At 44.9% G+C, this 12,357-nt stretch overlaps 1 protein-coding gene and 1 long non-coding RNA gene across 2 annotated transcripts in view; one reads left to right on the top strand and one right to left on the bottom strand.

Annotated features, from left to right (window-relative positions):
* Window positions 1-536: 536 nt before the first annotated feature.
* LOC137758973 (uncharacterized) overlaps window positions 537-12,357 on the bottom strand; it is a 52,156-nt gene continuing 40,335 nt past the window's right edge. Inside the window, exon 6 of the long non-coding RNA XR_011073035.1 lies at window positions 537-2,378. This is a non-coding gene — a long non-coding RNA (uncharacterized lncRNA). The remainder of the gene's footprint in view (window positions 2,379-12,357) is intronic.
* LOC137758963 (non-secretory ribonuclease-like) lies at window positions 7,745-8,512 on the top strand. Its single transcript, XM_068534911.1, has 2 exons — window positions 7,745-7,787; window positions 8,007-8,512. The coding sequence occupies exon 2, from the start codon at window positions 8,012-8,014 to the stop codon at window positions 8,510-8,512; it is 501 nt and encodes a 166-aa protein (XP_068391012.1). The 5' UTR covers window positions 7,745-7,787; window positions 8,007-8,011.

Here is a 12,357-nt window from a genome sequence, read left to right as displayed (position 1 = left end):
AAAATAGTCTCAAAGAAAGTATCAGGGCCAAACAGCCTTACAGATGAGTTCTGTAAATAATAAAACAACATATAATTCCAATTACAGAAAATAGAGAAAGAGGGAATATTCCTCAACTCATTTCTGAAGGCTAACATAGAATCTGGATACCAAAATCAAACAAGATAGTTCCAAAAAAAAATTTCAGACCAATTTCATTCATGAACATAAATGCAAAAAACAAGAACAAAAAAAGACAAAAAAAAACCTTAAATATTAGCAAGCTAAATACAGTGATTAAAAAAAGAAAATTTAGCATAACCAATATGAGTTTATCCCAAAGTTGGTTTAATATTCTAAAATCAATTAATGCAATTCACCCCATTCACTGATTAGGAGAGAAATACTATACGATTTTATCATTAGATGAAGACAAATCTTCAATAAAATTCACAATGCATTCAAGAGTGGAAACTAGGAGTAGAAGGGAAGGAAACTTTCCCAACCTGAAAGTGAAAGTCTACGGATATCCACAGCACCAAAAGCATCTACCACAATGGCCCTTTAACATTTTATTGAAAACATTTTTATAGCAAGCATTAAGTGTGGAAGGTCACAAACGACTGTAACACAACTACAGCTCCTGGCTTCAGGGGAGAAGATGAAAATAAGAGTATCCAGTTTTGTCACCATTATTCCAGGAGGGTAAAATCCCCAGTCTACTCCATGAGCACCTAGCCAATCAGTCCATGGATGGCTGCCCTAGAGTCAGGTGCCCTCCTTTGATTCAAAGCCCTGTCACCATTTTGATGGAGTCTCAGAGAACATGGTCATCTATGGCTGCTCCTTCTTGTGGGTAGAAAAACTTCCTTCAGAAGAGGATTGTATATATATATACATACATATATATATATATACACACACACACACACACATATATATGTATATATATGTATATAATGGATTCCAAGAACGAAATAGGCTCTTTTTTTCCAGTGCAGCCAAACTGCAAAGCTTATAACACAAGTAGGTGCTCTGTACAGATCTTACTTCCTCTATATCTGCGGTGCTAGAATGTAAATCTGTAGGCAAGTTAAATACTAAAGAGTACGAGAGCGTGAAAGTTACGGTAAACTCAGAAATCTGTTTTTTTGAAAGTTAGGCTGTATTTATGCTGGCTGAATGTTCTGTTTAATCACCTGTTATCCTCCATTGCCGTGTCGGTAACCAAGAAGCTTCCAATCCATCTCTCCCTGTCTTGAGAGGAACCCGGAAAGCAGCTCCGGTCTCTGTTTGGCCCGGGGTCTCAGGTGGCGCAGCGCCCCCTGCGGGCCAGTTGAGGCGGCGCCGGCGAGAGACGCCGAAGGGACCGCTTGGTGTGGGAGTCGCCCGGCTCCATGCCACCTCTCCTCCAGGTAGCGGCTCCTTCCCGAGCTGTGTCCCCCGCATCAGGGGTCTGTTTCTATAAAGGAAGCGGGTTTCCCTCACGGGAGTCGTCCCAAATCCCTTCCGCAGGAGCCCGCAGGGGAGAAGGGAGCCGAAGGTCCCGCAGGAGGACCCTGCGAGGCGGGCCACTCGGGGCTGCCCAGGGCCAGCGCCATCGGGAGTTCTTATTAGAGCAGCTCATGGGCAAATCAGCCCAGCCAGCCCGGCTTGTGTAGCCGCTCCGGCGGAGCAAGGCTTTTCCAGAGGTAGATTCCCTCTGCGAGGTAGCAGGGCTTTCTCCCCAACTCCCCAGCCGCATCTTGTCCTACACCCAAAAAACCGACTCCGTGGCAGGAGTGTGGGGTGGAGCGTGGAGTCAGGGTCAGGGGAGAGGCTGTGAGAGAGATGCTCGTGACTGGGAACAATGAGGGATCCAGATGCAAGAGAAGAAGCGTTTACAGGGAAGACTTTGGCAGGGCTTCAAAGATCTGGAGGTGTAGGGTGCAAGTCACTGGGCTTCCCACGTCAGGGCTGGGGGAAGACTAGCCGTCCAGGTGAACAGGGCCCCCCTCCTCACAGCCCACGCGGATGGGCCTGGTGGAGTCCTTCTTACAGCAGTGGCAGTGCGGGGGCCGGCTGCCTGCTTTGGCAAAGCAGTCGGTGACGCTGACATCGTGAGCACCGTTGCGGCAGCTTTGCAAGGAGCTGCTCTGCTGGTACAGGGCACAGATGGAGTTCTCAGAAATCTGCTCTGGTGGCCAAATCCTCGTGAATGAGGGTGTTGATCTGCTTGCACCTACCCCTCCGGATCAGCCACCGTCGCCTCATCATCACGTCACAGTACCGGTGGTGTCCTCCAGGGACTCATGACCTGGGGTTGTCTGTACACCTTCTTGAGAAGGGCAGGCCTGGAGTGAAGACAATTGGCCCCAGGAGGAGGAGGAGAAGAAGGGTCCACATCAGATTCATGTTCCCTGTGAAAGCAGGTCGAGGAAGAGTGGGGTCAGGGAGCAGGCTGTCGTCCCTTGCCCCCAAGATACCTAGTGTATTTCTAAGAACTCTCAGCCCAAACACTTCATGTCCCCGCTGGCCCCTATCTACACTTCTTCTTGTACTCACAGCAACTACTGTTCTCACATTCTCCTTCCACCTCACACCCCTTCTTTTCTCTGGGTAAGAAGTGAGAAGAGAAAAGAAGGACTTGTGAAGAAAGGAGGTGCCTACCACCCACTCACCCCTTTATAGGCCTGACATACAAAGGTATTTTCAAACTCCAAAGTGATTCTTGCTCCTCACTTGAGTAGTTAACCTAAAAAAGTGTTTGCATCTATCAGCCACCTGATTCCACAGCCTATGAATGAAGCAGGTGTCCCTGCCAAACCTTTTCTACAGTAGGTGAGCTCACTACTAATCCATATGCCTCGCATCTTAGAAAATATTTCCACTTCCTTAAGTACATATGCCTGTTTTAAATGCTGTTAAAAAGAAAGTGGAAGCATTTCAGTTCTAAGAGAGTAGACTTATGTTTTCCCCACAGATTCCTCTGCCTCAGAATAAAAATTCCTGGCTCCTCAGGGCTTCCCTGCTGGCGCAGTGGTGAAGACACTGTGCTCCCAATGCAGGGGGCCCAGGTTCGATCCCTGGTCAGGGAACTAGATCCCACATGCCACAACTAAGGAGCCTGCATGCTGCAGTAAGACCCAGCATCTTACTTATAAATAAGTAAGTATTCTTAAAAAAATTCCTGGCTCTTCTATGTATAGGGCCTGTCATCATGAAACTTCCCAACTAGTGCCCAGGGAGTCTGAGTAAAGACTGAGTGTATATTCTGACTCTTTTACTGAATACCTGGGAGTCCCAGGGCAGGGTTTTTGCAGAGCAGATGACAACCACAGAGATAGATATGTCCCTTTCAGTGGTGGATACTCCTAGCAGAAATGGAACCTCCGTTGCCTTCCCTCCTTCCTCTAATCCTATAGGAATTACATTGTGGATATTTTCTTCCCAGACCTTAAAGGGAAGGCCATATGGAAAACTCTCAGGTCTGTCAATGATCTTTTTTTTTTTTTTAATTATTTTATTTATTTATTTATTTTTGGCTGTGTTGGGTCTTCGTTTCTGTGCGGGGGCTTTCTCTAGTTGCTGCGAGCGGGGGCCACTCTTCATCGCGGTGCGAGGGCCTCTCACTGTCACGGCCCCTCTTGTAGCGGAGCACCAGCTCCAGATGCACAGGCTCAGTAGTTGTGGCTCACGGGCCCAGTTGCTCCGTGGCATGTGGGATCTTCCCAGACCAGGGCTCGAACCTATGTCCCCAGCATTGGCAGGCAGATTCTCAACCACTGCGTCACCAGGGAAGCCCCTGTCAATGATCTTAAACAGATTGCCTAGTAGGGCTAATTTCATGTTTACTATTTCACACCCACAGTCTTTACCAGCATCACACAGAGTACCTATGACACCACCGCACATATGAAGAAAAAAACCTGCAGTTTGGTGACTGTCGCTAGCTTGCTATTATTGGAGGTGGGCAAATCACCTCATCCTTATACTCTAAAGTGAAGGTTATAGACTAAAGATCTTTTTCACCTCAATCATTCTCTGTCTTTCACTCCCTAACTAAGCATTACTTGTGTGTATGAGTCCATGTGTGATTTTCTGTGTGTACATATTGTTTTGTACATGTTCAGGTAAGCAGAAATATTTTGTTTGCAAGTTGGGTTTCCATTTGAGAACTGTTAATCCAATTAAATCTAATTTTTCTTAAAAACAGTTGTTAATGAATTTAGGCAAAAAAAAAAAAAATCCATCTCTTTTATGTAAAGATTACATTCTTTTTGTCTTCACAATTTAAACTGTGAATGTTCTTATTATGGGAGAAGCTGCCTGAGACGTGGGTCTGCATTTCAGTAAGGTAAGGGAAGAAATAGTACATACGCCTGTCCAGAGCTCCAAAATCAGTTATGTTAGGGGACCTGCTAATGAAGGTGGTGGCAGGCGCACATACAGTCAATCAACAAGTTGTAATATAAGTAGATTTCATAGGTCTTATCTTGATAGGTCTCCCTGGCAGATAGGCCTCAGAAGCCTTTTGTCTGATTAGGCAACAGAGCAAAAGCTGACTGACAGCTGGCAGGAAACTGAGTTGAGATCTAATAACTAGATCTCAATATCCTTTATAATTGGCCAAGAAAAGAGGAACTGCCTTTTTTGGAACTTCACTATGCTTAGCTATTCTTGTTTAATTCACACCATAGTTCTAACAAGTATGTGTTATTATTTACAGGTTTCACAATTTCGTGTGTTCATGGCTCTGCATAACTGGCCATTGGGCTTAAAGAATCCAACCCTTTGGCCAAGTGGTACATATAGGGTCTCATTTCTCAGAATTTAGTAGAGCTCGGATTCAAATCAAGGTCTTTACCTGACCTTAACTTTTTGAAGAGGGTATGTGGCAGGCCGCAGGACAAGCAAAGATTTAGAAATTCAGTCAACATGAAAAAAACTTGTCTTTATATTGAGGGAAAAGTTACCTTTGTAGCGAGAGACTAACCTAGTCGTCTGAAAACAACCAAGAGGAAAAAGCACATTACCTAAAATTATTAGTTGTGATTAGTGGCAGTTACTGAATGATATGTAGATTAGCCAACAAAAATTTCTATGAAGAGATTTAGTGTAAGGTAAGTATGCATAGAGGAAAGCTATGGACGAACCAATCAGGAAAAGCATAGAAGGTGTGCTCCGAATACAATTTTAAAGGTGGACCATGGTTGCAGATTGGGCATGATATTGGGTGAGTCTCTTCTCAGGATGCTTGTGATAAGCGTGATGGGCAGTATCTGAGTGAACAGACAGGATGTGATCAGTAGGTAGGAGTAGAGTGAGTGAAAACCCCTGAACTATTGCCACCTTCAACAGAGGTGGGAACTACTCAGCTCTAGTTGATCCCTTGTGGTAATGGAGACTCAGTGCACCGACAACATCTCCCGATTTTTAAAGGTAAGACAGGAATGCACATTTTTATGTGAACTATCCCAACTTGAAGTGTTAATATTCCAAAACCCAATATTAAAAGTAAAACTATATGCTGATCAAGAACAGGTTTTGAGCCAGATGCACTCCCTGTGACTGCAGTGTATGATTTTTAGTTCATATTATAGACACTTGAGTACAGGTCCTTCTACCCAGTGTGGTTGTCGGTATCACAGAAGGGCTAAACTACACCTAATTCATTTTTACATCCTCATCTCTCATGAAAATGCTTTCCACAAAATATACATGAAAAAAAAAAAAAAACTTACTTCATGGTAAAAGATATTAATGCCTTTTAGGCAGAACAAGATTTCAGGCCGAATCCTATTAGCACTGCACTGAGTCCTGTCCAGGTCACCATTATGTCCATGTTTACATAACGACATCAGTGGTAAAATAATTGCATTTCCACATGACAGAAATATAAAAAGGTAGTTTAAAAAAATGTGGATTAATTTTCTTGGAAGGTTGTACAGTGCCATTTGAGGACCTAATCCAGTTTCCTTTTTTAAAATTTTATTTATTTATTTATTTGTTTGTTTGTTTATTGGCTGCGTCAGGTCTTCGTTGCTGTGCGCGGGCTTTCTCTAGTTGCAGCCAGAGTGCGCCACTGCGCCATCAGGGAAGCCCCAGTTTTCTAACTAAGAGGTTAGACCAGGGATTTAATATCTCTTATCTGGAGGCCTTTCCTACCTTGATGCACTTTCCCTGTCTGTACAGTGTCCCACACCATCTTCTTAGCCTAGAAGGCTCATTTATTCCCTAAAGTCCCTAAACTCTGCTTATCCTTTATGGGCCAGCTCAAATGGACATTTCTTCTGGAAGCCTTTCTTATCCCATGAGGCCAAGTAAGACCCTTCATCCTCAGGGTCCCCATAAAACCATCTTCACACAGTGTTATTACCTCTATCACATAGTAATAAAATTATTATAGGTCTACAATTATTTTCCTCTGCTTCTCTGAGAACCAAGAGTATGTTTCATGCATCAAGTTACATACTATGACTTCCCTAATTTCAGGAATACAGTGTCCTATCCATTGATGCTCATTTTATAAATTAAAAAATTTTTTTCCTGTTAACATCAAGAAATGAAATGTACTAGTAAGATAAATGACAACTCTAGGACAGACTGTTTTGTAGAAAATAGCACAGATTGAAAAGAACACAGGAATTCAAGCTCTAGCTTGGAATCCCTTACATGACACCAAATGTTCATTCTCTGGCAGATTTTACAGACTTTCTTCTGGGTGTTTTTAGGTCATGCTACTTCACAGGAAGTGAAGGCAAAAACTGCGCCAGGGTAAAAACAAGAGAAAGTGAATTCAATGCATAGGAAGCAGAAAAAAAAAAAAATGACAACAACAATAACAAAAAGTCATAGATTTGTCACAAACTACTTACTTATAGGATTTTGAGCAGTGAGAAATTCAGAGCTCAAGTTTCCACCACAGGGAAGTGAGGAGATAAAGAACATTTGGGTGAGAAGGAACCAGGGTGATTACTAAAATGAAAGGGGTGCCTGGGTTCCTCTGGTGCAAACAAGCCTCCTGGCTCTATTTGTTCTGAGTACCAGGCCTGCCTTCATGTACTTCAGTCTTTCAATGTGTTGCCCCCAAGTTGAGTTATAAAATCTATAGCCATTCTGGGACTTCCCTAGTGGCGCAGTGGTTAAGAATCCGCCTGCCAATGCAGGGGACACCGGTTGGAGCCCTGGTCCGGGAAGATCCCACATGCTGCAGAGCAACTAAGCCCACGTGCCACAACTACTGAGCCTGAGCTCTAGAGCCCGTGAGCCACAACTCTTGAGCCCTTGTGCCACAACTACTGAAGCCCACGTGCCTAGAGCCCATGCTCCGCAACAAAAGAAGCCACCGCAATGAGAAGCCCGTGCACCGCAACGAAGAGTAGCCCCCACTCGCTGCAACTAGAGAAAGCCCATGCGCAGCAACAATGACCCAACGCAGCCAAATAAATAAATAAAAATAAAAAATCTATGGCCATTCTGCAGCCAGTGATATTTTTCATTTAGGAAATCCAGACCCAGTGGCAGAGCTCTGCCCTGCACAGGATGCCTGGAATTAGATTTGTTACAACAGAAGCAGCAGTGGTTCATCCCTGGGTACGCATTGATCAGCAAATGATAAAACAAAGGGCTCATTGCATAAGTGGACCATGTCCTAATCTGTGCGTTTCTTCATGTCCTAGATTCAGAGCCCTCCTTGTTCTGCTCGCCCCACCCACAGGGGCTGCTCTATATCTCCAGTCCCAAGAACTGGGGGGAAACCAGCTGCCCCTGAGCGCCAGGACCACCAGCTGGATCTGTTCTCACAGGAGCCACAGCAGAGATACTGGGTAAGACAATGAGCCCCAGACCTGGAACAGGAGAGACAGCAATGAAGCAGCAACTGGGGAGCGGTGAGCTGAAGTTAGTGCCCAGGACACATGACAGACTTCGGGGAGCAGAGGGGAGAGGAGCTAGAACCACAGTGACAGCAGGGTGTCTGCAGGGTGAGTGAGGAGGGAGTGCGTTATCTGTGGGCCGGGATGCAGAAGATACCCTTCTTTTCACAGGAAACATGGCTCCAATACAGCAGAATGCCCGGCTTCCTCTCTTTTTGCTGCTGGGGCTCTTGGGAATGGTGATCTCACGCCATGCCCAACCTCCTAATTTAACCTGGGCTCAGTGGTTTCAGATTCAGCACATAAATATGGCCCACCCTCAATGCAATGATGCAATGCGGGTGGTTAACCATTACAGAATGGAGATGGGTAACCGTCACAGAATGGTATGCAAAGATAAAAATACTTTTCTCCACACAACGTTTGCTGAAGTAGCTCGTGTTTGTACCACCGGAAATGTACGCTGCCCTTCATCACGCAGGATGAATTGTCATACTAGCTCAGTTCAAGTGCCTGTAACCTACTGCAACCTCACAAGAAATGCACCACGTTATATGGACTGCCGTTATACACAGACACAGGCACAGAAGATCTTCTTCGTTGCGTGTGACAACAGATCACCACAGGACAATGCCACATACCCCGTGGTTCCAGTTCACTTGGATGCGATCATCTAAACTCTGGGCCAGCACTTTGGGCCGTGCTCATCTGCCAAGCGCCACAGTCCTGTCCCACCATCCACCCCAGATATCAGCATCAGTCCTCATCTCACCAGCCTCCAGGTCCCTTTAAGCTTTGCTCAGCTGAAGCTCCTTGTGCACGCACAATAAACTTTACAGAATTACCTACAAGGCTCCGTGTGTCTGTCTGTGCTCTTCTATCATGTAGTTACATTCTGGTCTAGAGGCTCTTCCCCTTCTTCTAATCTGAGATTTGTGGGAAATAAATAGATGTGAGGATAAGAGGCTCCTTGTGTCATGAAGTTGTGCAGACTTTTCCTTCTCTCTGCTTTAGGCCAGGAAGCTGAGGCTTCCTCGCATAGCTGCCTATTTCAATACCAGGAGGCAAAGAGCCCCCAGTAAGTAGAAACAAATGTATTTGATTCTGATTTAAGAACCATACATTTTATGATAAAAGAGAACGATACGGTGTAAAAACAAAAAGAAAGGGGGAAATGCCATAATTGTGATAAGACCAAAAGAAAAAAGCAAATTTTAGCCCCAGAGATTTGTTTTTAAATAAGTGTATCAAATCTTCAGATATTAATGGTTATCCTAGGGGTGGATCCAGAGTTTGAGTCTAATGTGGAATGAGGCAAATTGTTCAGGTAGTATATGGACAGATTCCAGTACTACCTGGAGAAGAGGTGAAACTCTTTCCTGGCGATTTCTGTGTCCTGGAGAAGGGAGCAGCTGGTCATCTGGTAGCAGAAGGTAAGGAAGGAGACATGGAATTGGGATCTCTCCCGAGGATGAATCAGTGGCTTGCTCACATTCAGGTCAGGAAGGGGCACAGGCTCCAGGATTACAGAAATGTAGACAGACAGAAAAGGGAGCGGATAATGAAAGCCCCTACTCTGCCTCCATCACAAGGCTGCACTCAGGAATCAATGAGGAACAGGAAGGGAAAGCTCTTTGCAAACTGTGGTCAGATGCAGCATTCAAGTGACTGTTCGGGGGACATGTTGGGTCTTTTGCAGCACCTGACTCAGAGTAGAACGCAGGTAGCATGTCATTAAATCTGTACCTCCGTCCCTGAGTCTGGGATTCCTGACCTCCTATTTTTCAGCTCCTCTTTCAGGCCCAGATATACAGCAATTTCCATTCCTCCCACCCTCCATATGGGCAGTCATTCTTGCTCTTGGTAGTACTACATACGGCATCTGCACTTGAGCATCTTCTCTGGAGAAGCCACTGGAGGATTTGTTCCTCCAGGCGGGTCTGTTGACTCAAGCTATTGCATGGAGATACTAGGTTTGGACAATTCCAGGGCTCAACAGAATCCACTGACTTTAGGTTAATACAGAGTGGCATGAAATGAGCTTACCCTTCCAACAGGCTTGGAGTAACAGAAGGAGAAGGTGGGATACCGCAAGGCTGGAGTCACATTTGCCATGATGCAGTGAACCTTCCTTGTCTCAGCAGATCATATGTCACTTCCCAGCCATGGACACAGCATCTCTAACACCGTATGGTAGAGGGATCAGCCAACTCAGCTGCCCCATCTCTCTCTGCCTTGTGTCGTCATCCCCTCTCCCATCGTTCACTCATCATTCATTAATGCAGTAGTTAACCCATGTGCAGATGTGCTCTAGGCAGATTTCTAAGCTCGTGAGGATGCAATGTAAACAAAGACACATTTCTGTCCTAGGGTGCCTATTCTACTGGGAAGAAAATGAACTTACAAAATTATTTTTCCAGGTGATAAGTGTCAGGAGGAAAACTGCACTGAGGAAAACAATGTACAGTCATCTCTCAGTATCTTCAGGGGATTGGTTCCAGGAGACTCTGCAGATATCAAAATCCACAGATGCTCAAGTCCCTTATATAAAAGGGGGTCATACCGTTGGCCCTCCACATCCGTGGCTTTCACATCCACACAGAGGGCCATCTGTCGTGGGTCTCAGTGAGTCCATAGAAGTGAATCTGCAGTGTGGTTGGTAGGGGCCCAATGAAGGAATGAATTCTGAACAATATCAGAAGCAGCTGGTCATGCAGAAACTAAGGGGATAGTCTTCCTGAGAGAGACAGAGAGGAGACAGAGAGAGAGCATTCAAAGGGCCCAACATGAATGTAGATTAGTCATGTTAGAAAAATAAAAGTTAGTCTAGCAGGACAAGAGCATTTTAACCATGAGCATTAGTGATAGAGGTTATTGAGGCTCAGATGCTTCATACCTATGGAGATGAAAATAAAGAGTAAATTTCCTATGGGGTACAAATGGAGCATGTTAGATAATACTGTGACCTGAAGATCAGTCTGGCAGCTGTGCAGGGACTGCGGGGACAGTCAGGAACTCGTGGTATCCAGGCCAAATCCCAGAGGCATGGGATAAGGTAATAGCAATAGGGCAGAAGAAAAAGTGCAGGTTTAGGATTATGTTTCCAAGTTCGAATCATCAGGCTTTAGTGAAGGATTGGAAGCGGAGGGAGAGGGGAACAGAAGAGATTTCCTCATGTCAGTAAAATGCACCTTCATCCTCTCACTCCGCAGCACCATGCTGTTCCCCCTCCCTGAGGCCATGCTTCCCCACTCTCTTCCTGCTTTTCCTCTGTTCCTCATCTTCCCCGGTCCCTGTGCTGAAGATTGGGCTGGGGTCAGAGGGAGCTGGTGGCCCTGAAGCTTAGAAGTAGCTTCTCCCTCCCGGGAGGCAGGAGGATTCAAAGCAGAGCAAGGAGGATTCTGTGCTCTGTGACGACAAAGCCGTGGCTTGGCTCCCACCGCCCTCTCTGATAGACACTCAAGATCTGACTGCACTGAACCTGAGGCCAGCACTACAGTGGCCACTATTAGAGAAGTTAATTGTTCACGTCAGCATGTTCCAAGGACACGTTCCTTGGAGTCCACTTCTCTTCCCTAAGCCTCCATTTCTAACTTTCTAAAATGCTCGTAATAGTACCAAATCTCAAGGAAGTCTTGGAAGAGTGAAAGCAGTTAGTGGTTGTAACACACTTTGTAAGGTACAGCATGAAGTGAAAGGGCCGTTCACATTGTTATTGTTTCTAGTTTATGTTTTAACATCAGGAGCAGATTCCTCTGTGTGGGTACGAAGCAGATTGTCTCAAGTGACCCTCAGATCAGGGAGAGAAGGCCCCAGGGTCAGGTCAGGAGATGTGAGAGGAGAGCAATCTGATCTAAACCTTCTGATTTGTTTTTGTCTGATATTGAGATTTTAGGCACTGTTTCCATTTGAATCACATAAGGGAGTGAGACTGTGACAACATGGACGGACCTAGAGGGGATCATGCTTGGTGAAATAAGTCAGACAGAGAAAGACAAATACTGTATGATTTCACTTATATGTGGAACCTACAAAACAAAACAAATGAACAAGCATAACAAAACAGAAACAGAGTCATTGGTACAGATAACAAACAGGTGTTTGCCAGAGGGGAGCAGGATAAGGGAATGAAAGAAATAGGTGAGGGAGATTAAGATGTAAAAACTTCCAGTTATAAAACAAATGAGTCACAGGTATACATTTACAGTGTGGGGGAATATAGTCAATGATTATGTCATATCTTTGGTAACAGATGATAAGCAGATGTCATGGTGTTCATTTTGAAATGTAAGGAAATACTGAATCACTCTGCTACGTACCAGGAACTAACATAGTGCTGTAGGTCAATTATACTTCAAAAACAAACAAACAAACAAACAAACAAAACAAACTCATAGAAAAAGAGATCAGATTTGTGGTTACCAGAGGTGGGGGATGAGAGGGAGGGGGATTTGGATAAACAGAGTCAAACTTCCAGTTATAAGATAAATAAGCACTAGGGATGTGATATACAACATGATAA

This window comes from Eschrichtius robustus, chromosome 1, assembly GCF_028021215.1.
Source record: "Eschrichtius robustus isolate mEscRob2 chromosome 1, mEscRob2.pri, whole genome shotgun sequence".
Classification (NCBI taxonomy): Eukaryota; Metazoa; Chordata; class Mammalia; order Artiodactyla; family Eschrichtiidae; genus Eschrichtius; species Eschrichtius robustus.
This window is presented reverse-complemented; position numbering and strand designations above follow the sequence as displayed.